General features: G+C 35.2%; 2 protein-coding genes across 2 annotated transcripts; one reads left to right on the top strand and one right to left on the bottom strand.

Annotated features, from left to right (window-relative positions):
• Nucleotides 1-1280: 1280 nt before the first annotated feature.
• Nucleotides 1281-11400, top strand: LOC110690304. The gene is made up of 12 exons (XM_021867125.1): nt 1281-1600; nt 3449-3513; nt 4246-4344; nt 4505-4637; nt 4807-4866; nt 6413-6472; nt 8104-8226; nt 8704-8775; nt 8988-9125; nt 9620-9775; nt 9994-10092; nt 11038-11400. Exons 1-12 carry the CDS (start codon nt 1376-1378, stop codon nt 11071-11073), a joined length of 1266 nt encoding a protein of 421 aa, XP_021722817.1. The 5' UTR covers nt 1281-1375; the 3' UTR covers nt 11074-11400.
• A 492-nt stretch (nt 11401-11892) lies between these two features.
• On the bottom strand, nt 11893-13672 carry LOC110690350 (protein RALF-like 19). The gene is made up of 2 exons (XM_021867169.1): nt 12831-13672; nt 11893-12372 (listed from the first exon to the last, which is right to left on the bottom strand). The coding sequence occupies exons 1-2, from the start codon at nt 13067-13069 to the stop codon at nt 12225-12227; spliced, it is 387 nt and encodes a 128-aa protein (XP_021722861.1). The 5' UTR covers nt 13070-13672; the 3' UTR covers nt 11893-12224.
• Nucleotides 13673-24010: the final 10338 nt, after the last annotated feature.

The following is a 24010-nucleotide window of genomic DNA, read 5'->3' as shown; positions in this document are numbered from 1 at the left end:
ACCCACCGGAATAAAACATAGTACCTTAGCTAAATAAATGCAGCAAAAACTCAGTCCCTTCATTGAATTTTAATTCCAAAAAACACAGTCCCTTCTGACAAATTAAGCAAGACCTTGAATATTTCCTTGCAAATACAAAATACATAATTAAATCCCAAAAAGTAGCCGTTGCAACTACAACAACATACTAGACAAAATAACAGCAACTTAATTGCTTAGACAAAATAATTATTTGAAGCTAATTCACACATTCTCCCCTGTCCAAGCCCTGCAAGGAAAAAAGAAATGACAACAATAAATAATTTTTGCAGATGTAATAGGAGGGTGGCTAGAAGAAAATCTAAGTGTGAAATGATCAAATTGATTCAAATTAATTAGATGCTGCATAAAATGGAGTACAAGATGTAGATTTCCATTTCTTTTTACAGAATTATTATCTTATGTCTAATTGTAATTATATGTGTTTTTTTTATATACAAGTAAAAATTTACATGGCTTAGTACATCCTCACTGTTGTAGTAGTTGAACTAGTGTTGGATTGTGACTGAGATGCTTGGGTTGTATGAACTAAGGCAACCTAAATCAAACATGCACCAAACACATAACCCATTTTAGCACACCCACCATATAAATTACACACATATTCGCATAATTGAACCACATAATTGGAAAAAAAAATTCCAGACCCTAATACCAAAATATACACATTTGAAAAATTGAACAATTTCGCAAAAAAAAACACAACAATAGAAGTACAGAGGAAGCCCCCAAATCAGAAGAATATTCAAGGTTGCAGAGAGAATTTGAGAAAATGAACAGAGGAATAAATGAGAAATGGGAGAAATGAAGCCTAAATCAGAATAAAAAAAGACCCTTGGTATTCCAAACACTGCGTTTTAATTTTAGCCACAGAATTAAGTAGCTTGAACAACAAGATCCCACTCCCCAAGGAACACGTGTGCCAATCCTATCCGTCGCCATCAAATCATCATCAGACGTAATTAATAGGGGATTGAGTTTTTTCATCATCTCAAAGAATTTTTTTAAGCGGGTCCCACATATACAAGGGTACTCAGTTTTTAGGAGTTTTTTTTTAAAGTGGGTCCCAAGTGTAACCAAGGTACTCAGTTTTTAACTCACATTTGGTTAAATTTTGACTGGAATATACATTTGATTACCTAAAAGGTAAAATAAAAAACTTAGAGTACCCAAAAGGTGAAGAATGTCACAACTGAGTAATCACTTTTATACTAAACTTTTTTTTTTTTTAACAGCAAGTAAAGTGAAGTATTGAAGTTGCAAATAATGGGTCAGTGAAGTAACAATCTCTTTCTCATTTTCTCTCTCCTCCTCCTCTCGATAAGGCCATCCATCCATGTCGAGAGGAACAGGCAAGCTAGTTGAGCAGGTGAAGCAATTCGCCGATACCCAATGCAAAAACTTCACTCACCATTATGGTCAGCAAGTTATTGACGTTTTCGAATTCCCTTTAAGGGTTGTTCTCTCTCCTTTCACCATTGCTTATGGCATTGCTGGTTCTGCCCCTCGAGGTTTTGGTATTCCAGAATTCATCTCCAAAGTTTCCTACACTACTATATTTGTAAGTTTTTGCACTTACCCCTTTTTTAAATCTCTTTTTTGGTAGTGGGTTTTGAAGATTTTAAGCTTCTGGTTGATTATTTAGTCATAATTTAGCATTTGTTTGTTGGGTATTTTATGGGATTGTTTAAGAATGTTGAATTGTTAGGGTTCTTTGCAGTTTTTATGAGTTGGGTGCTTAATTTTGCTTGTTGGGTGTGAATTTCTATTGACATTTTACCTAGTACTAGTATTGAGTTGGAAATTGTTGTTTTGATGTAATGTTTTGTGGGGATGCTAGATGTTAAATTTATGAGTGAGCATTAAAAATTAGCCGGGGCTAATACCCTTGTACAACGAACTTTCGAGCCGGAGTAGGGTGTAATTTCATTATTTCAAGACGAATTGGCTATGGGATGAGTAATTTAGTGTGCTTCTAATGAGGTCATTTTCATTTGTACACCATACATATATGGGGTTTAACACTCCCACTCACATATTAGTGCACTATTCACTATAGCAAATTGGAAATATAAACAACTAGAATGTTTATTCAGGTTGGTTAAGACCAAATTCCTATACAATTGCATGATTATAGGCTGGGATCATCAAACATATCAGTCCTGGCTCTCGTACCTGGTTAACTTTTATATATTTCCAAACATAACTACATAAGCCTCCAAAACCGATCATGACTTTTTATCTGAAGATACACTGGTGATGGGATGTATAAGTCCATTTGCTTATAATAATGTTATATTCTTTCTTCCGACTCTTTTGCTTTCAACACATGTAAGGGGTATAACACTCTCCCTTAACATTATAGTGCCCTATCAACTAGCTAATTAGAAATACAACAGACGAGAAAACTCATTAGGGCCAGTAAAGGCCAAATTCTCATACAATTGCATGATTCAAGGCTCAACTTATCAAACAAGTCAACCTTGGCTTTTGTACCCTGTAAACTTTCGATATTGCAAAAACCAGGAATTAAAATAATGATAAAGAATTGAAGAGAGTTTGATCAATCATAAGACTTAGTGAAATATCATTCCTAATATTGGCAATGAGAGACACAACTATCCATTGTGAAACCGATATGTACCTGATCATGAGGCATTAGTTAACTAGGGGTCTTATCCTCTTAAGCTCCATCTGATCAATTACAAGCTAACCTGTTAGATTTTCAATAAATTTGTCAGCCGAGAGTAAGTTTTTCTTTTTGGAAAGACTGTCAAGTTATTCTGCTTCTCCGCTCTGGATTCAAAATCTAAACTTAGTAATAATTGTAATAAGTGACTCCAGTTGTATTATGGCATGGTCTCATAGATCAGCATAGAGTACGGACTTCTTGTTAGCCAAAATGACTTTCCATAAAAAATTGGCTTCTGAAATGTAACTCCCAAGACTTATAAAGTGGTTATATATATTCTCTTTTTCTCCAAATTGTGCACGACACACATGTATGTGCTTCAGCAAAAGCTACATTTGAGATTCCACAATTAGTAGTTGCTCTGTTGTATATTGTACTAGTGCCTCATTGTCTGATGATCTTGATTGTCTCCTTTTCTATTGTGGTTGTTTTTTTCACTTATGTCTATATGCTTGTCATCTTTTTTTTTACATATTATTACCTTAAAGTTAATCTCAGTATGGTGCTCTTTGCCCATAAAGAGGCATTACCTTGATGGTATTATTTTTTGGTTGGGGGACCACTGACACTGAGTTAGAAACTTTTGCAGGATAAGGAAATTGAAACTCAACAAAGTTATTTTGTAGACTATGTAGAGTGCATTGATGATGATGATTGAATTTTAAGCTCTAAAGCTCTGATTGATGTGCTTGCTAAATATTCTGTATGCTCTTTCAGGCAGTTGCTACTCTTGGAACTTGGGATATTGCATTTGAGCTGGGGAAGAAAGTGATATGTCAGAGGTGCTTAAGACCTACCTTCCAGTTTCTTAGTTGTGCAAATCGTGCTATTGCTTTCGGCTTTTGAACTTACATGAAAAGAGTTTTTGACATTAAAATTGGGGTTTTTTAAGCTTAACGTAGGTATCAATTATGACATACATGGGCGATAAAACTTATCCATTTTGTATTATAACAATATCAGGCTTCCCCACCCCCTTTGTAAGTGGTTCAAGAGAAAATATTCTTGGTACTATGCCCGGATATAACCATGCCACATTTTTTTTTGGTCACATTTTATTTTGCTTGCAGCTCTTGTGTGTAAGAGATGAAAACAATATGTTACCATAAAATTGAGAGGTTTTAAATGCTTACACTATGTTTGGATTGAGAGAATTGGAGGGAAAGGAAGAGAAGAGAAAAGGAGGGAAGCATCATCCATTGTTTGGATAATCAATGGAAGGAGGGAAGGGGAGGGAATTGGAAGGATCCATTTTCCTTCTCCTTTCAATAAACCAAATCTCTCCATTGTTGGAGAGATTTGAAAGGAAAATAGAAAGTCACCTCCTCCCTCCCCTCATCTCCCTTTCCCTTCCCTCTTTTTCCTTTCCCTCCCTTTCCTTTCACTATAATTATCCAAACATAGCGTAGACTTTTTTAAACATGTGGACTTTTTTTTTATAGTGCGGGCTTTTGACGCAATTAGTAATACTCATCTAAGACGTTCTATTGTTTTGTTCCCCTTTTCTATTGTAGAGATTGCCGAACCTGTAGTGGATGGCAGGCATTACGGTGTACAATGTGCAGAGGCAGTGGGCAGGTACACTATCAAGTGAAAAGTTACACCTTGAAAAGGTAGGCCTAAGCTTTTTCTTGTTTTATTTATTTATTTATTTTTTTTTCTTTCCTGGCATATGTTCCCTAGCATCTTCAGACAGTAGGAATGGGAAAACTTTTATTGCTTGATTGAAATGCTACGAGTTACTCTGACAATGTCTGTAATATGTTTTGGCAGTGGAGAAAAACCAACTGCTGAGTCAGTTGCGGATGCAATTGCTAATAATCAAGCTGAGTTGTTTCATATTCCTTCAGCCATTGATTTGCATACACCATTGCCATCGAAGGAGTGTCCTACTTGTGATGGAACCGTAAGACTTCTTAGTTCTTATTATTGCAGTGGTGTTATATGTTTGGGCCTAACTATTTCTTGTTTGTTTTTTTTTTTTTTTCATCTCAAATTTCTGGCCCTTTACTCTCCTATCTTTCTGCAATATATGGAATCTCTCAATTACTGTGATTTTTTGGATGTTATTACAGGGTGTGATGAAATGTCCTGAATGTAAGAACAAACTACAAATACGAATCTCTGCTGATGATGTAAGTGCCTTAAATGCCTGATCAATTTTTAGCCCCTTAAAGCACTTCCATACCCGGCTTCTGATTATGAGCCATAGATTTGCTGATTGTTGTTCTTTATCTTTTTTCTTGCAATCTTATCAGTCTTGTGGAGATCCCATATTTGGTGTCAAATTCCTTCTTACTGCCTCCATTTGATGTTGTTAATGCAACACTTTCCTTTCTAATAAATTTATGAATAATTGCAGCATTATAATTTGCATGTTATTTTTCTCTATCTCTCTCCTATTCACATGGACCCCTCTTTTTCCTCTTGCAATCTCCTTCTTCATCAGTCATCACATGGGCTCCTAAAAACTTGTGCTCTTCACATGGATCCTCACTCTTGTGTTGCAATCAAAGAGCACCAAGGAAGTAAATTTATTTAAGAAAAAGAAAAGTGCTTATTTTACTATGAAAATATCCATTTCTGTTCTATGGTATAAAAACACTTGTTAATATATCTGTCAACGCACTCAGGAAGGGTCACCTTTTCATTCAGTGTATAAAAAAAACCTTTTTCTGTTAAAATCTAGCAAGATATGAGAATGGGGTCAAAGAGTTGAAACAACGTGCTCGGAACTTTCACTTCATGGAGACACCATCTTATAGGAAAAGGTGTAATTAATAAAAATCTAGAACCATATTAATATAAAATCATAGAATTGCAACAACTTTGCTTGATTTATCACCACTGAAATACCATTTTCATGGCCTCCCTATGCCAGATTGATTGGACCTACACATTTTCAGAAATTACAGCTTCCACAATTTGATATGTATGCATCAATTCTTTTGTATTTGGATATGAATTCTAGATAAACTACATACGTGCTTAATCAAATGATGAATTATGCAGTGGATATGTATGCATTGTATGAAGACATGTTAGATGATATCCTGAATCTTTTTCCATGTTCGAACAATCTTAAGGGGGGAAAAAAACAAATGAAATGATTTATCTGAAAGTATTAAGGTCCGAGGAAGAACAGAAATATTGAAGTAATAGGCAAAAGAGTAAAAACTACAGAATCTAATAATGTTGTTGTCAACATATCAACCATTAAACAAGTGTCAAAGCTAATCTGTTAAACACTGCAGCTGGATGAATGCTATGTAGTTTGTTTGGAGTATTACAGGCTTATACTTGGTTAAAACACTCCAGTTTCTCCAATCATGTGCACTGAAATATGCTGGAAAAAAAGCATTGTTTAAAAAGCTCTCTTCAAAAATCAGTATGGGGCTATGGTCGATCAAGTCTCCTATTGTAGTGGAGACAATATGAAAACCGTCTGTATACTCAAATCTAGTGGCCCAGAGTAGTTCTATGTGCAACTGTGTGAACATGTTATGAAGAAGAATAGGTATTCAAATAACACTATGCTTCTGAATAGTTCTTTATTTTTATATAATGAATTCTTAGCAATCATATATTGCAAAGCTATATTCTTTTTATGAGAATAGCGAATATCTCTTGCAAGACACTGCATGTGTTTGCCAATAATATCTCTTGTGTTTTCCTTTTCAGATTATGGAGCCTCCATGGAAAGCTTATAATGTCTTAAAAAAAATGGACTATCCATATGAGGTAGGTACCATGGCTCATTGATCTTCATCTTCTTTGGTCATTCTCAGCTGCATATTTCTCTCTAATTGTCTTCCTGCTCTGCAGTATCATCATTAAAGTGCTGCAGGGTTTCCCTTTATTTCTGAGAATCACGATATTATAATGTTTCTTAAATCTGCAACATAAATTGTCTTGTCATTATCTTGAACTTGGCTTAAATATAGTGGTGGTTTGTGAGAAGAAAGAATAAGAATCTGTTCCTCTTGTTAGTGTGTGCATACTTTTTCCCATGAATTGCGTTCATTGTTATAATGTGTTGCAGGATGGCATTGGCAATGGTCTGCACTATTTGCAGTATTATTCATTTTCTTTTAAGTTTAGAGCAAAAGATCAGTTTTGATAACCTATAGGGGAATCAGCCAACACAAAATGAATAAATTATCTTATCTATTTTGATTTGGCATAGCCTCTTGTACTCCAATGTAATTGTAACCATATTAATACAATAAACTTAACGTATTCATTTATTATTTTCTTGGTTTTTGCTAGTTTTTGAGTAAGAAGAATAGTGATGGGTTCTAAAGTGTTGCTATAAGATGACATTCTTTTGGGGTGCTCAAATTCAGAGAGAATGACGGGGTTGAGGGAACTACTTTAGTTTGACTCTTCAACAAGGATCTGAGTATGGGACAATGGGTATGCATTTGAGGGTTGGACATGGCAATTTAATTAATTAATTTATTTTTTTAAGTTTAATCCAATTTAGGCTGTTTAAAGTGCACAAATCTCCAAGAATTATTATATTTGTGCACTTGAGGGTTGGATACTTGGGTGCTTGTAATCGTATAAAGTTATACCATAGAATTTACATTGTTGCATGTCTTCTACTTTGTTATTGCCTCAGCAAAATTATCTTTCACTGGACCTTTTGTGTCAAAACTGTCCGTTTTCACATTGTAAATGTACATATATATAATATTATACATGTGAAAAAGATCTTTCTAAAAACAAGAAGATAGTCAGATAGATATACAGCAGGAGGATAAGTTATCTTCACAGAGAAGCACTCATATATAAATTTGATATTTTGTTGGAGGCTAGAGGGAGCATTGGTTTCTATGCATAATAAGTGATTAATAAAGATGCATCCTTTTCTTTGCCAAATCCCAACTGCAATTGACACACATTTTTGGGGCATGGATGCATGATGACCATAAATTGCAATGTGTCAGGTGCTTCATTAATTCGGGGTTTGGGTAACCTGACGTTGTATTTTATAGGTAGGATCACGAGTGGCTCTCTAGCTTGAGCGCTTGTGTACACTTTCTTATAACAGATCCTAAAAAAAAAGGGAAACTACCTATGTTATCCTTATGTTCTTAGTCATTTCCGAAATGATCCTACTTCACAACATGGAAGTCTAGTCAAAATATTATTGATACTCTCCGACATTGTTCTTTGAAGTTCAAGATTACTAAGGAGAATGTCAAATAAGTGAGAGTTGGATTTCCCAACACGTGTCACGTCATTTTATGGGCTTGATATAGTTTATAATCTTTATATGCTCTTGATTACACTCCTTGTTCACCAACATAATTGCTCTTGTTTATTATAATTATTTTTTTTATATTTATTTATTTATTTTTCTGCAGAACATTATCCATAGCATGAAGGATCCAAGCATTGCTGCATTTTGGCTTCTAACTATGCCACAGATTGTTGGTGGATTCAACTTTGACGATGAAGTCAAACAGAAAATATGGTGGCAATACAAGGTTTGAGGTCCTTTCTTGTTACGCTATTCTTTTTGACAAAAATGCATAAAGCTTTCCTTCATATCTGGCACAAGGCTTGCTTTGTTGGAACCTGTCGCTTAAGAAACAAATTTTTAACCCACTGGCAATGAGCTAACATGTAGAATCCATCAATTGCAATCTCCTTGGTTATTCCATCTTTCTAAATTTCTTTACTAAAAATATTTCTGGTTTAATCAAGTACTCAGGACTTTCCTCTCCTCTCATTAAGTACTTTGATTAAAGATTTAATTTTTATATTTTCTCATTAACAAGTGCATTATTTGGGGTGATCTACTTTATTTAGTTTTGAAATTTTAGAGGAACTTGAAGGATGATGCTAAAATTTGTGTCTACTGTCACCAGTGCATATAGTTTCATTTTCTCTTCTGGATTTAGATACTCCTTGCTTTGACTCATGATTGGTTTCTGGTATGATGTTTCTTTCTCTTTGTATAGGAGTCAATGCGCTATGATAATTTGCGAGATGTAGTGGCTCAACGACAGCCTGGATGGGAACATTTGCAACAAGTAAGGTTTCCTTGATTCTTCCTGATTTTGCTACTGAATTGAAGTTTGGTCATCAAATTGCCGCGGTTAAGCTTGACTTACGTTCATGATGTTTGAACTAAAGTGTATCTATGTTGTTTTGGTGCAAGTTGAAGCTCTTTAATATCGTATTTTTGTTTCAGATAGTACTCTAATATTTATAAAGAGGGTGTTTCTATATGTTTTGATGACAGGCCTTAGTCACGCTTGATCCTGCCCGGGCTAGAGATGACCCTGTCGTTGTAAAAAATGTACCTTACTACAAGGCCAAAAAAGCGCTAGAGATGGAAGTTATGAAGCTTGATCCTCCCCCACGACCAAAAAATTGGGGTGTAAGTATGGTTACTTGCATAACTGTATCTACTAAGTAAAACAGTACATGTACAATAACCGAAGTTAAGTAAAACTAGAACTGGAACTAGCAGGTGTCTAGTCAAGCACTGGTAACCTAAAACCCTAATTATACTAGTGTGTGGGTTTATGCAGTTCCTTTTGTTGGAAAATATATTCTCTTTGCAGATGGCAGCTGGCACCTGGCTGAGAATCTGTGAATGTTGGAACTTGTTTTCTGAAACTTATGCAAGTCTGTTGTAGTAAACTCTATTCTTGTTAACAAGTGGATTTTTACTTTCCATTTGTTCTTAATAGGAAGTAACATCATTGTAAATCTATACTATGGACGAAAATATGCCAAGAAGATCTAACTATGTTTTCACGAGCTTGATATGCTCTATTTCATTGAGTAAAGTTTATTCAACTGAAAATGCATAACTGAAGCATGATTGTCTGGATTAACTACTATGCTTGAAATGCCTTGCAATTACAGGAATTGAATCTTCCATTAGATGCATCTTCTTGGAACAAGGATGACCTTAAAGATCCGAAGAAGATGGATGAAATGACTCTTCTCCTCAACGCTCAAAGGGAGATTGCTGAAAAAATTTTGGATGCGCAATGGGAGGCAAAATGGCGTCATAATAAGGTTGGTCATATCGATTCTTTTCAATTAATTCATTTCAAAATGGCAGCATACCCAAGAACTAATCTATGTAGAAAATCTGCAATTGAATATCAAAAGAAGCAATTAATCTGCCACTTTCCTGAATAGACTTAAAGTTAGTTTTTTACTTATGTATTTTCTTGGGGAGAAAATTCCATGGTAACATTTTGAATATGCTGCTTGTCTTTCTCAATGTGTAGTTGAATGAGATATTGGAAGAGAAGGTGCAACCATATATTCAGAATTTTGACACTCTTTCTCAACCAATCATCATGCATCCACCAGTTGAAGACAGAAAGGTTTGTACCATCCTAACACTAATCTACTTTCAAATTTATTTTGTTTGAATTAGTCGCTGCAATAATTCTTTCATTCAAATGGTTAGGCATTATCTGTAGTTTTTCCTGTATAAATATGCTAACAATTCACAAAAGTAAGTGCAATTGTTTAGCCTAAATCAGCATTGGAAATGACTGCTTTTAGGATATTATTTATATGCTATTGCTATCTATTGTTGGTAGAATGTCAACATATGGGACAAGGAAATCAAATGGACGGCATTCAGTTTTCTGATACTAAGAACCATTATGTCAAATACGTATAATGATTAAGATAATGAACTTTGCCTAAATAAGCACAGAAATTGATTTGACCGTTGGCAGTGGAATCTGTTCTTCTGGACATAAATTTTATATAGAATAAAATTCATGAGATTTTTGTTCATTGCTGATACAAAGTGTGCTATGAAATGTCCAAAAGAGTAAAAAAGTGAACAAAATGGTGCTGGATTTGTGGCAAATAGTTTCTTTGAAGACAAGATAATAGCTGAAATAATTGAACATTGTTTAGTATCAGACTACAATCAACCTTCTCGAAGATATATTTTATTGGTTATTGCTGGAAATATTGTTTGTGGAAGAAAATTCCAAAACCATTCCAAAGATTGGCCTTAATGTTTGATGACATTATGGCGAACTAAGATGAATTTTTCCATCTCAAGGAGCTTTATTATAAAACTTTGGGTAAAAATAAAGGGGGAAATAAGTGATGTTTGTGTTATAATATACTAATATAGTGCCTGTTTAGAAGGCTGGAAAAGATTTCTGATCTTGGAGACGAAGATATCACTTCTCCCTTAAGATAAATTGTTTAGACAGCAGTTTAGTGTGACTTGGATCAGGGTTATCCCTCTGCATCATCATTGAGATTTTCTATTTCTTACAATGATGTTATACCTATTGCAGCGGAAATCAAGGCAGCGGAGATGGTGGTTCTTTTGAAAAAAGATCATACGAGGTCAACAAGGGTGTTGTATTTTTGATAGGGTGTGGCTTCTGAAGATTGTTATAATATGTACATTTCGGAGTAGTCACTCAGTTATCTATAGTTTAGTTACTTTTGTGTCTTCAAGCTTTGTTTTAGCATGATGATGGTTGGATCTGTTTTCCAGCAATTCTAGCCTTGTAACCCCAAGTTTTTCAGACGTATTCCCCTTGCTTTATACTGAGGAAGAGGGATATACTATTGGTAAAAACATTGAGCTAAATTGCTTCATGTTATTATTTCAAATATATAATTTCATATTTTATCATCAGATGATTGATTTCCAAGGTTCTATAAAAGCTTTTTACTAACCCAAATAATGTTTCCGGCCAAACCCCTTGTTTCACATCTTATCTGCCAGTTGGAGTCCTAGAAACACAGTATGGACTAGCGTACGAGTGATTAGTGACTGTCCTACAGCTCTACCCCATTGACGGATCATCAAAACTATCAATAGGAGGCAGCAAGCTAAGTTATGGCACAAAGAGAACACAACCTGAGTTAATGCTACCGTCAAGAGGTGATCAGTCCTAATCTATTGAGGTTTGAACTCGTCAAGAAACTTGCAGTATAAGGTGCAATATCATGCACATATTGATCATACAGAACAAAGCTTGTCATGTGCAATTGTGCAGCATCATTGGTATTGTCTGCTGATAGTAACCTCAGTCTTATGGTAGATTAGGCTTTCTAAGTTACTAGGCTAAACAAATTATTCACTTAAGAAACATGAGCAAATGAATGAAATATTCATATATCTTTATTTTTCGAACAAAATTGAAGAAGGCTTTTGCCTTACATACAAATAGAAACAAACATATATTCCAATGGAACAATGCAACAAAGCCATACCCTAGATGAGAAGGTAAAATGTCTAAGTACACATAATTTGTTTTTTGTTTTTTTCTTCATTCAAGATATAATTTGTTCCAGAAAATGAAAAGGCAAGAGTACAAAAAACCATATCATAAATTTGAAATGAAAGTAAAAAATGTATAGGTTAGGATTAATTAAGACGTACAATAATGGTAAACCAAATTTAATCATACAATTCCTCTCGTATTACATAGGAGAAAAAGGCTCCTGTTAAGCGAAATCGGTGTTATGATCAACCAAGGTTTCTAGCGCAATGGGTGATGTAGGTGCAGCCTCTATTGTAGGGGTTGGCCCTAGTGTTATGGTTGCAGTTGTAGTATGACCGCCCTCGTCGATTGCATGGTACGTTGTTCTTCTTCAATGCATCGTAGCTTATGTACCTGCGTTTTACAAAGTTACCCTGGCCTCAAAGTTCACCTTGAAATTTTCCATTTAGTTTTTGAACAATATACAATCAACAACATTTATAAGATAATTTACTTGTGTGAATTTCATTGTACACCTTTTATCTTATGATCATAAGACCCCCAAATGTAAAATGAATTAAAATCCCAATTTTCCTACATCTAATGTACTTTAATAGGATCGATGAGGCTTTGGCCTAGTGGCAAAGACTAAGGGTTTGTGTATGATAAGTCACAGGTTTGAATATATGTCTTTATTTGTAAATTGTAATGTCCTTGTGGCTCATTCGCACAAAAAATAAAATGTATTTTAATAGGCATGGTCCATTGTAAAGTGACAATTATAATATATGATTCAAATGTTCTCTTAGTTTAGCTAGGTAGGAAATGCATGCATGCATGAACCATGCAATTACAACATAGGTATAAATTACCTTCTCCTCCCACGCAATTGGCGGCGATCCTCATCATTAGTGTCAATCACCTCATCCTCCTCATCACCAATGCAATCTCCTAGGCGTCCATTACACGTACGCATGATAGGCAGGTCGCCGTCACCATTAGAGGCCAAGGACCGGGACATTCCCCAAGTCGAATCATCGAACGATGAGTATGACTCGGTCCCAATCACCAAGGCCAAGAGAACAACAACAAGCCATAGTTTAAAAGCCATGCAACTTTCTAAGAGAAACCAAAAATAAAATGAAGAAGAGAGAAAAGATATAAAATGTGTGTTATAATTTATTAAGGGCTATTTGATATATTTTCTTCCCTTCTTGTCCAAATACGTAGGAAATTGGAAAGAATATAGGTGGTTATTAGGGTAATGGAATGAGAGAAAGAGGGGGAGATGGATGGTGGTGAAAATGAGGAATTTTGAGGGTGAAAAGCCAGTTAATTATGCTTTGTTTATAATTTTTAATTTGGTTTTTAGTTGGAAAATTATGATTTGTAATGTGTGTTAGAACGTTATTTTCGTAGGGATATGGTTGTAAATGTTTTTTTCTTCCCACTTTTTTCTTGCTATATAGTGTTATTTTTAATTTTTTCATGTTCTTGACCAAATGTTCAACATTATTTCCAAATTAAGGTTATTATATAATTGGTTTTATGAGTTTATTTCGGTTGGTTTGTTGACATTTTCATGTAAAATTTCCGTTTAGAAAATTGCAAGTTATTACAATAAGAATAATTGATGTGAATAGGTTCATAAGAGAACAACCACAAGTTTTAGCTAGTCCGGCTAACCGGTATAAGTTACATATTGAAAAAATGTAGGGATACTTGTTGAGCTGGAACAACTCACATGTGAGCATTCTCTTGTCCCACATTAAAAACACTAAAGGGGGAGTGTAGTGATAATGAAATCCCCACATTGAAAGAATTCAAGAGTTACCACTACAATATAAGGCTAATAAGGGGCTACTCCCCTCATTGCCATATGGTTTTGAGGTAGAACCTTCTTGGACTTGTGAAGTGGTGGACTTACACTCTCTCGTGACGGGTGCGGTCCAGACCCGTATTTATCAATACCAGATACAAATATAAGTTACTTATTGAAAATGGTAGGGATACAAATATAAGTTACATATTGAAGGGAGAAATCAAAATTAACACAGACAAGAGTAATGGATGTCAAACAACAATTCTATCCTAAAAAGTTACTCTAAAAATTTACATTCTTGCCCTCCCACTTTCTTACCCTAGTCAAGTAAAAATAGATTGTTAATGTCTTAAATTGTCATTTCATGTGTTCAACTAACAAACAACTACAAACAATAAGCTAATTTTGCTAAACAACTCTACATAATAAGCTCTTACCAATCAGCTAGTCAAAACAACTAATGTAACCAGTTCATCAAACCAGCTCTTACCAACAAGCTAACCGCTAATTACCAAACAGAGCCATATACTTATTTTATTTTTTCTTCTCCGTCTTGTTTTTGCTTGTTTATTAACTTGATCATCCATTTTTAACCTGTAGCCCACATTAGCCGGACTATAGCTTTGGTCCAAAAAATGTGACCCTTTAATTTGCAAATCCAACTCAGTATTGACTAGCAGAGCCGACTATAAGGTACAAATTTTTACCTACACCCAACGAAAGGGAACACTGCTTGCACCCCCCACCCCCTCCGAGCGTGTTTTGCACCCGCCTCTTTTCATTTACGAATTTTCTGCAAATTTTTATAAAATGTTCATTTATGTATTGGTAAATGTTCATTTGTGTATCATAAGATGTACATTTTTATAACAAGGAGTTTTTTTGTTCAAATTAATATATATATTTTGAATTGAATTTTAAGAATTTTATAAAATAAAAATGAGAGCAAATTTATTTATAGGATTACTGCGTTCTAATCATTTTTATTATAAGAAGTATTGCATCATACAATGTTCATTTTTGTTTATTCGTGTTTCAACATATGTTCATTTTTGTATCATAATCAAATGTTCATTATAAGAGTTATGTGTACGTTTCATAGTAAGATGTATGCAAATACATACGTCTTAAATTCTATTTATTTAAATAAAACGTTGTTAACAAATAATTTCCAATATAAAATAAATTTAATTTAATTTACAATAATTACACATTTCTATACAAATAATACAACTATACCATTATATGTAATTGTTCCATAAACATGAAATTGAACCTAATGTACATATGTGTCTTGCTAAATGAACATTATTTGTTACATTTGATGTAATAAAGTGTGTGTATATATACTTGATGCAAATCTAATCATATATATACTTATGTGTTTCCCATGAAAAATATAATTTGAGCACAATATAAATGTTTCCTTCAAACTTCTTTACCGGATTATCCTGTACAATAAGATATCGATCAAGTTTTTCAAAAAAAAATAAAAAAATTAAAAAAAATAATAACAACACATTCCAAACAAAAGTATGTGAAATCTAAGGAATATATTCAAAATTGAACATTTACTCATGAATAACAATTATAATCCATAAATGAACATACTACAAAGATATAAAAAACTTTCAATATATGAGAATGAAAATGTATAAAATCTAAATGAACATGTATTGTATTTTAAATGAACATTTAAATCTTTTCCATTAAACAAAATATGACAATTAAATCATTCACAAAAACAAATTTGAACACATTGCTAGAAAATGAACAAATATAAATATCTAAATGAACATACACCAAAAGTCAAATGAACATTTTCAATACCAAAATGAACAAATAAAAAATTTGATTAAGCATTTTTTTAATATAAAATAATAAACAAGTATTAAAAATTGAAACAAATATCTTTTAATATGAGAATGAAAAAGTATAAAACTAATGAATATGCTTAGATATAAAAATAAATATTGTATTATGCAAATGAACATCTTTCCATATGATCAAGAACATGTAATGTACCCACCTACAGTAGGTGGGTAGCAATTTCAAAAAGAATTGATTTGTCCTTGTCATGCTGGAATTGTAAAAAAACATGTAATGTAAAGAAAATGAACATGTATCAAATTTAAATGAACATATATTAATATGAAAATGATTATGAATTCCATTTAAAATGATTTTTTTCCATCTAAAAGGAACATTTATGATAGATACTAAACTCGTCAAATAACACTTTTTAGTGATAAAGTAAGTAATATTAAATGATGATTGACGCTGATCAATTTCATAAATCAAATTGATAATTTGTCTTTTATTTTAGTTATTATAAATTTATAATTTGATTTTTTTTTTTTTTTTTTTGCAATTATAATTTGAAAATTTATACTTCTACAAATGAACATAAAGTCCATCTAAAGTGAACATTTATGATAGAATAAATGTACTAGTCAAAATCACCGAATAACAATTTTAATTAAATTATAATATAATTATGGAAAATTCTTATAACATAATTCAGTTATTATAATAAGAATCACTTCCATTAAAAACTATGAGAATCACAAAATCTAATTGAAATTCTTATTAGATATGTGAAGAATTCTAATGATTATTTAATAATAAGTAAATGACCATATACTAGTATATAAATGAACAATAACCAAAATAAAAATGAACATTCATAAAAAAAAAATTTAATACGAACTAAATTTACATTTCTATAATTCTACAAAATAAATCAAATTTTCATTATATATATATTAGGGTAATTGAACTCGATTTTTAATTTTTTGTTCAGTAATTGTATAAGCTAATTTAAATATTCAATAACACACACCACATTTTAAATCAACTTAAAACAGAGTATATAAAACATCATTCTACTATAATCTTAAGAAATCATTATTACCAAGTAAAATTATAAGAAATCATGAGCTACTACTATTGAAGTTTCATATTATTGAAGAATAAGGCAAATAAAAAAAGTTAGGGTTTGATCTTTTTTCGAAAAATTAATCAAAATCATCAACTTAATTACAATTTGATTGATGGTTGCTCTTTTGTAGAAATTTTCTTCGATTTCTTGATATATATTTTTTCTTTTACAAGTAGGGATCTAAGAGCATTTTGATTTATTTTCAAGAAATATTTAGAAGATTTTGGTAGTATAGGAGAGAGAAAGTGGTAAAATTATAAGGAGAGATAAAATATAGGAAACTAAAGGGGGAGGGGTTGTAGGTAACAAGGTACTTTGGTAATTTTGCTGCTTTTTTTTTTGAATTCATAATAAACAAAAACAGATAATTAATAAAATTTGAATTCATAATAAACAAAAATAGATAATTAAATATGAGAAGTAGTATCTACAGATTTTTTCGATGTTATTTATATTCATAATCATGCTAATAACTTTTATCCTTTGCTTTTCTTTTTATTTCATCTCAAATTTTGTAGTGCCTTGCCAAATTTCAATACGGTAGCTAGAAAATAATCAAATAATTCAAATTAATAATCCAGGGAAAATTATTTATTGATGAATTATTATATACTTGTATGAAATATGTCTAGCTTTGTTGTTTAGGGGGGCCTTGAAGGCCCCCGAAACTTCCTCAACGACATTGTTGACCTGATTTGATTGTCGATATAACTAGGTTTAGGGTATGTTCTATTCAACTTATTTCAATTCAGTTCAGTTCAACTCGATTCAGTTTAGTTCCTAATTTGTTTATCTCATAAAACATTCAGTTCAGTTCAGCTCCAATCAGTTCAGTTCAATTCAGTAAATCAGAACAGACCGTTAATTTACAATTTTATAATATTAAAGCTTTTACGTGAAAGTGCTCAATTTGTGTGTGTGTACCACAAGTCTTTAAAAAGTATTTACATGTACTCGGATGTATGTAAGAAATAACATCGGATCAATCTGGTCAATACTCAAAGATATCATCATACTACTAAAAGTCTAAAATTCATGTCGGGATGCATATTTGTGGTGGCCGATATAGTACCCCACGAGGAGTTCTCTAGTAAACAAAGTTACTTGTCAATGATGCCCTTGTTTGTGGGTTCAATGGTTCAATCATGCATGTAAAGATGTAATACTCACACTACGTGGAGAAACGATAAATGTTATTAAGTCGAATCAACACATATTGTCTCTTTCATGAGGTAACGTCCTTAAATTTCTTGACTTTATTAGTGTGAAACTGAATTATTACATTTTTATTAAAAGAGACTTTACATTAAAAAAATCAGGTCTCCTCTAATAGTATTTTTGTATTTTCAACCAAACATCATTGCTCTTCTTGTAACTTTAAGGTTATAATTAAATTCAAGCTTTATCTTCTATATATGCTTTGAGCTTATGAGTAACAGTCTAACAGATTCTCTTACCCCCCCTCCCTCTCTCCCCTTCATCTTCGCCCTCCTTCGCTTTTCCTCCTTTTACTCTCAAGCTAGAGTTGACTAGTTGTTTTTGTTCAACCTCACACGGACCATGACATCTTTATAGCTGAGATGACTAATTCGTGACTTCTTGAGAGGTGGTGATTTAATAGAGTCCTTCACTAGATTAGGAATATAATTGTACTTTTTTTTTTAATATTATAATATTTACATCCCTTTGACCATCGTATTTGTGGAGACATATCGTTGACCAGGCCATTAACATTTTTTTTGAGGAAAAGGCCAATAACATTTTTAATTATCTATTAGTAATAAAAATTGTAAAAAAAAATTATGAAAATTAGTATTGTAACTAATCCAATGATAGAGTATACTCACGTCAGTAATGTTTATTTAATTTATAATAGTAAAATATTAATTCAAGAAAATATATATGATGTATAAGGACATGTTCACATTTACTGAACCGAACTGAACTGAACTGATTGGAGTTGAATTGAAATGAATTGAGTTGAAATGAATACTTTATGAGAGAAGCTAAGGAAGGAGCTGAACTAAACCAAACTGATTGGAACTAAATTAAACTGAAATGAACTGAACTGAAATTAAGCTGAAGCGAACAGGTCCTAAGTCAAAAGTGATGCAAATATATATATATATAATCACTCCTCCAAATTAAAACCTTGTGAGTCACGAAGAAGTGAGTAATGGAGAAATGCCACGTCTTTGCTAGGTTCCTCGTGTGGTTGTGAAGTGTGATTCGTAACATAGCCCCACAATGAAGGGTTTTAATTGGTTGACACTAAACTTTTTGAAGCATATGATCTTGTAACTTTATCTTAACGGGCATAAAGAATAAATATATTTTAGGGGATATTAACGTATAGTGTACCGACATAATAAACGTATATTTATATTTAGAAATGATTTTGACCTTTATTTAGAAATTAGAGGGAAAGAATTGGATAACATACAAACAAAACAAATATCTTAACGGGCAAAGTAAGGTACAGTAGTGTATCGACATCTATATAATTGAAGGTAAAATATAAAGTCCTTTGAGTTGGATTAATTTGAAGTTATTAGTATATTGTGTGAAACAAATGGATTTTAGCTTAGCTTTATTTGATTTTGTTTGGGTTACATCAATTTTGGTTCGAATAAGCTTTAAATCATCATATTTTGAGTATATTTAAGTTTAGTTTGGGACAGTTTCAAGCTAAGTATATATAGTTTAGGTGATTGATTTAAAACTTTTGGATCGAGCTCTAATGTTGGTTTTATACTACATTGATTATAAATTTATAATACATTAATACATGGGATTTAATGGTATTTGGAAATAAAGAAGATTTATGTGTGGTTTCGAATAAAATGACTAAATATAAAATGCATGTACAATTTATTAAAAACATAAAATCATTTAAAGTCTTTGTTTACACTTCTCTTAGACACAATAAATTAAAGATCACCTTGTGATAGAGAGCTACTATGAAGTCTGGTATAATTTACCTAGCTAGAAAAAATATAGAAAAAATCTGTGTTTTTGTTCTTTATAAAAAAAAATACACTTCATATATATTTTGTAGGTTTAACGGTCCATTTGATTGGCTTTTGTGAGTGATGTTAAATTACATGGTAATTGCAATGATGGATTAGATATTTTAAATATGGTTTAAAGATGTCTTTCTTAATCTCATTTTCACGTCTAATATTTTTTTAATTATTTCTCTAGTTGTAATGTAAAATCCTAAATGAAAAATCGCAATTAACTCACGTATTTAAAAGTAAGGTTGGATGTCCATGGACGGTGACATATGATTTCCTTATTGAACTAATCTGTAGACGCTTCTCATCATCATCCAAAATAACCAAATGAGAAAATATAGTGTGAACTTATTGTGCATATGACAAACCTAAAACGTTCAAAATAAAATATTTGGAGTACTAGGCAGTTAATTTTTGACTCTCTAAACAAACTTTCATTTATGATATTTCTGATAACGACTTGGGATTTCATTTGCCGACACTTGTGAAGAAGGTATGCGTTTACAAAATTATAACAACAAGATAGATGGATGTGATAAACTGAAATTAAGAAATGAAGATAATATAATTGAGTTAATCAAACTATCCTATTCGTAAAAAGTTGATTGTCATATTAAAACTTAGGTGATAAGAAAACTATTCGTCTAGGTTAGTATGTGAGATAGAACCATCTAGCTCGTTCTTACAAATGTTATATAAAGTTGGATAAGAACAAAATGCTACAAAAATAATGTTATCTACATTTAGAATTTTATTATCCTTTCTGTTTGGGTCCAATTTAGTCAAAATTGGGCCTAAGCACTAAATGATCCAATTAAAAGCCCAAGGTCAAGGTTCAACTCTCCAATTGTGCAAAAGTCATAGGTCAGCCCACAAAGCAAGCCAATTGGGCTAAAGCCCAACCTCTCCATGTATGATGAGGTATAAAAGCCATCATATTCACATTCATATTCAGATTCTAATTCATATGCTGATTCTTACATTCGGATATATTCCACAAAAGCCTCAAGCTGCAAACTCTCTTGCATAGTGTCTTCTTTTTACACATTGTACTGACTTTAGCATCGGAGGGGCCTTCCTCGGCAACACCCCCGAGGCTAGTTTACGTGTGTTTACTGTGCAGGAAACCTTCGGCCCAACATAACTTGGACCGAATCCAGTCTTCTCCATTTCAGCGGACCTTCGGCGAGGTCCCATTGTTTTCACCCGAAACAATTTGGCGCCGTCTGTGGGGAAGACTTTCAAAAATCTTTAAGCCAAATTCCTAACCAAGATCATCTTGCAATTATCTTAGCAGCCATGGCTAAGAACCGCAAGAGCAAAAGCCTCCGTCAAGGAGCGGGCGAAAAGCCTAAAACCCCTACACCACCGCCCTCGCCGGACCGGAACTCTCCCAAGGGTGCCGGCTCGGGGGGAGGATCATACAAGGAGGATTCCCTATCTCCCGTAATGCATGACTCTCAATATAGGCCGGACCACTCTCGGTCTAGCAGAAGTCAGTCTGATCATAGGACATATTCAGTGTCCCAAAGCCAACCATCGGCTGCGCGGCCTCATTCCCACACTCGGCCGAGGACCCCTTTGACGGGGCCCAGTTCGGAAGAGGTGGCAAGAGCGCTGGCAGTACTCATGGAGGCAATGAGGGCACAGAATATGCCACCGCCTCGTGATCGAACTCCTCCGCATACCCGGCATCAGCGGAGGAAGTTAGACCATGACGGTGGGAAGCTTCCTTCCTTCCGGGAACTGGAAGAGTGGGAGGAGGATTCTTGGAAAAATGAAAAACAGAGGAAAAAGAACCCTCAATTATTTAAAGGATCCTCATCCTCAAGACCAGAAGCGCATAAGAGCAGCAGCTCAGCTTCTCGGCCAGAATCTACTCGCCGAGAACCTGAGACTGTTCGCAGAAGCGCCCTTGACCGACTCGGCGGCCAGGAACCGAGCGTGCGTAGCCGCCTCTCGTTCCCTGCAGCCGAGGCCCAGACTTCCCAGCCAGGGACGAAAACCACTCCTACCTCTCTAAGAGGGCGGAGCGCGGTCCCTTCGGCCAGGAACAAGGGCAAGGCCGTTATGCTACCCGCTAGTTCACCATTCGAGCAATGGATACTGGAAGAGCGCGTACCCACGGTTAAAATACCGTCGCATATCACATATGACGGGACCACGGATCCGAAGGACCACGTGGCCTCGTATGAGACTCATATGCATCTTTGCCCCAGATCCGAGGCGACTTGGTGAAAATATTTCCCAACCACTCTCAAGGGGGTCGCGCAAGCGTGGATCTCCAAGGGAGTAAGGCAAGGCTCCATAACAGGTTGGGATGATCTGTCCTCCAAGTTCAGGAGCAAGTTTTCCACGGCAAACCGCCGAGAGAAGACTACCGCAGAGCTCATGAGTCTGCAACAGGGGGAAACCGAAAGCCTCCGAGACTACCTGACCCGTTTCAGTAACGAGTCATCAAGCGTCTCCCAGCTGGACCAGGGGTTAGCTGTTTTTGCAATGCAGAATGGCCTTCAGCCAGGAAAGTTCCTAGACTTCATGGTCATGCATACCCCGCAGACCTTGGAGGAAGCTCTTAGTGCTTCGGATAAGTTCATCCGAGCCGAAGAATGGAATAAAGCAAAAACCCAACCTCAATCCGGGGGAGGGAAACAGAGGCAAATACCCTTGTCTGAAGGCCAAGGCCATAAGGCAAAGGGAAAATCAAAGGCTCCGGAGCCATCTTTGGCTAACGACCTAAAGAAGGACAGATTTGCCTCATACACAGGCAGATACGAGTCCTACACTCCGCTCTCTCTTCCACGCGCCAAAATTTACAGTGTGACGAAGGAAGAGCAGAGTTACCGAAAGCCGCGACCACTCCCAGAGTGGTATCAGCGAAAGAATAAAAATCAGTGGTGTGAGTTCCACGAGTCTTCGGGCCACAACACTGAGGAGTGTATCCAACTGAAGGACCAGATAGAGGACATGGTCCGGAAGGGATACTTGAAAAAGTACATCGCGGATCACCGCGAGAAAAAAGAATCCGAGAGGTCAGCAAAGGACCCTCGGCAGGACATTGATTTCCCCCGGAAAAACAGTAAAAAGCCGGAGGGGAAATTCCCTCCGATCAATGTTATCTCGGGAGGAATATACTCACGGAGGGAGCACAAGCGCCACCTTAGAGCTTTGACTCACCAGGTGAACAACGCTGACATTCAATCTCCCCAGTCACCGGTGCCGAACATGACGTTCACAGCCGCCGACTGCCGGGGGATCACGTTCCCTCATGAGGATCCGTTGGTGATCATCGCCACGGTGGCCAACCACGACGTCAGTAAGGTCCTTGTTGACGGTGGCAGTGGAGCAAACATTCTGTTCCGAAAGGCCTACAATCAAATTAAGCTGAAGCCCAAGCACCTTACGCCGGTACCCTATCCGGTATCCGGGTTCAATGGGGCTTCAACTTATCCAGATGGGAAGGTGACACTTCCTATCACCATCGGTTGCGATGAGGCCGCCCGGAACGTCATGATTGAATTTTTGGTCATCGACGCTCCTTCAGTGTACAACGTGATTTTGGGGAGACCCATAATTCAAGAGATCCAAGGGGTCGTCTCAACTTATCATCAGCTGATGATTTACGTCTCAGACGCCGGCTTCCCCGAGAGGATACAGGGCAACCAAAAGGACGCCCGAAGGTGCAACTACCTCAAACCATCCAGTAGTCGCCCAGACGACGACAAGGATGAGGAGGGGAAAGGAAAAGAAAGAGAGCCAAGCACAAAAAAGCCGAAAGGCCTAAGTGCATCGGCCCAAGGGTCCGTGCCTAGAGAAAAAGGGCCCGAAAGGGAAAAGGCTGACTCTTCAGCTGAGCCGCAAGACTCAGAGAGCCAGCCGAAGAACACAAAGACTGGGACACCTGCTGACATTGGCAGCAGACCAGATTCTGAAGAGTCCAGTCCATCAGCAATGGACATGGACCAACAGACTGAAACAGTTGAGTTGGCCGAAGGAGACGCTGAGAAATGTGTAACAATCGGGATGGACCTTGATCCTAACACCCGTTGTGAACTTATTCAGCTCCTTCGGGACAACAAAGATGTGTTTGCTTTCTCGGCAGCTGATATGCCCGGGATAAGTTCAGACCTCATCTCCCATAAGCTTAATGTTGACCCAACGTGTCGACCAGTTAAGCAAAAGAAGCGGAATTACTCCGCCAATAAGAACCGAGACATCGCAGCCGAAGTCAAAAAATTATTGGAGGCAGGGTTCATTGAACCTTGCCAATAT

This window comes from Chenopodium quinoa, unplaced genomic scaffold, assembly GCF_001683475.1.
Source record: "Chenopodium quinoa cultivar QQ74 unplaced genomic scaffold, ASM168347v1, whole genome shotgun sequence".
NCBI lineage: Eukaryota > Viridiplantae > Streptophyta > Magnoliopsida > Caryophyllales > Amaranthaceae > Chenopodium > Chenopodium quinoa.
Note: the sequence above shows the minus strand (reverse complement) of the source record. Positions and strands in the feature narration are given on the sequence as shown.

Coding starts and splice junctions, on each gene's coding strand:
- LOC110690350 (XM_021867169.1), bottom strand. CDS start 13,069: ATGGCTTTTAAACTATGGCTTGTTGTTGTTCTCTTGGCCTTGGTGATT. Junction 12,373..12,830: donor CAATTGCGTGGGAGGAGAAG/GTAATTTATACC, acceptor TGTAAAACGCAG/GTACATAAGCTACGATGCAT.
- LOC110690304 (XM_021867125.1), top strand. CDS start 1,376: ATGTCGAGAGGAACAGGCAAGCTAGTTGAGCAGGTGAAGCAATTCGCC. Junction 1,601..3,448: donor TTTCCTACACTACTATATTT/GTAAGTTTTTGC, acceptor ATGCTCTTTCAG/GCAGTTGCTACTCTTGGAAC. Junction 6,473..8,103: donor AAATGGACTATCCATATGAG/GTAGGTACCATG, acceptor ATTTTTCTGCAG/AACATTATCCATAGCATGAA.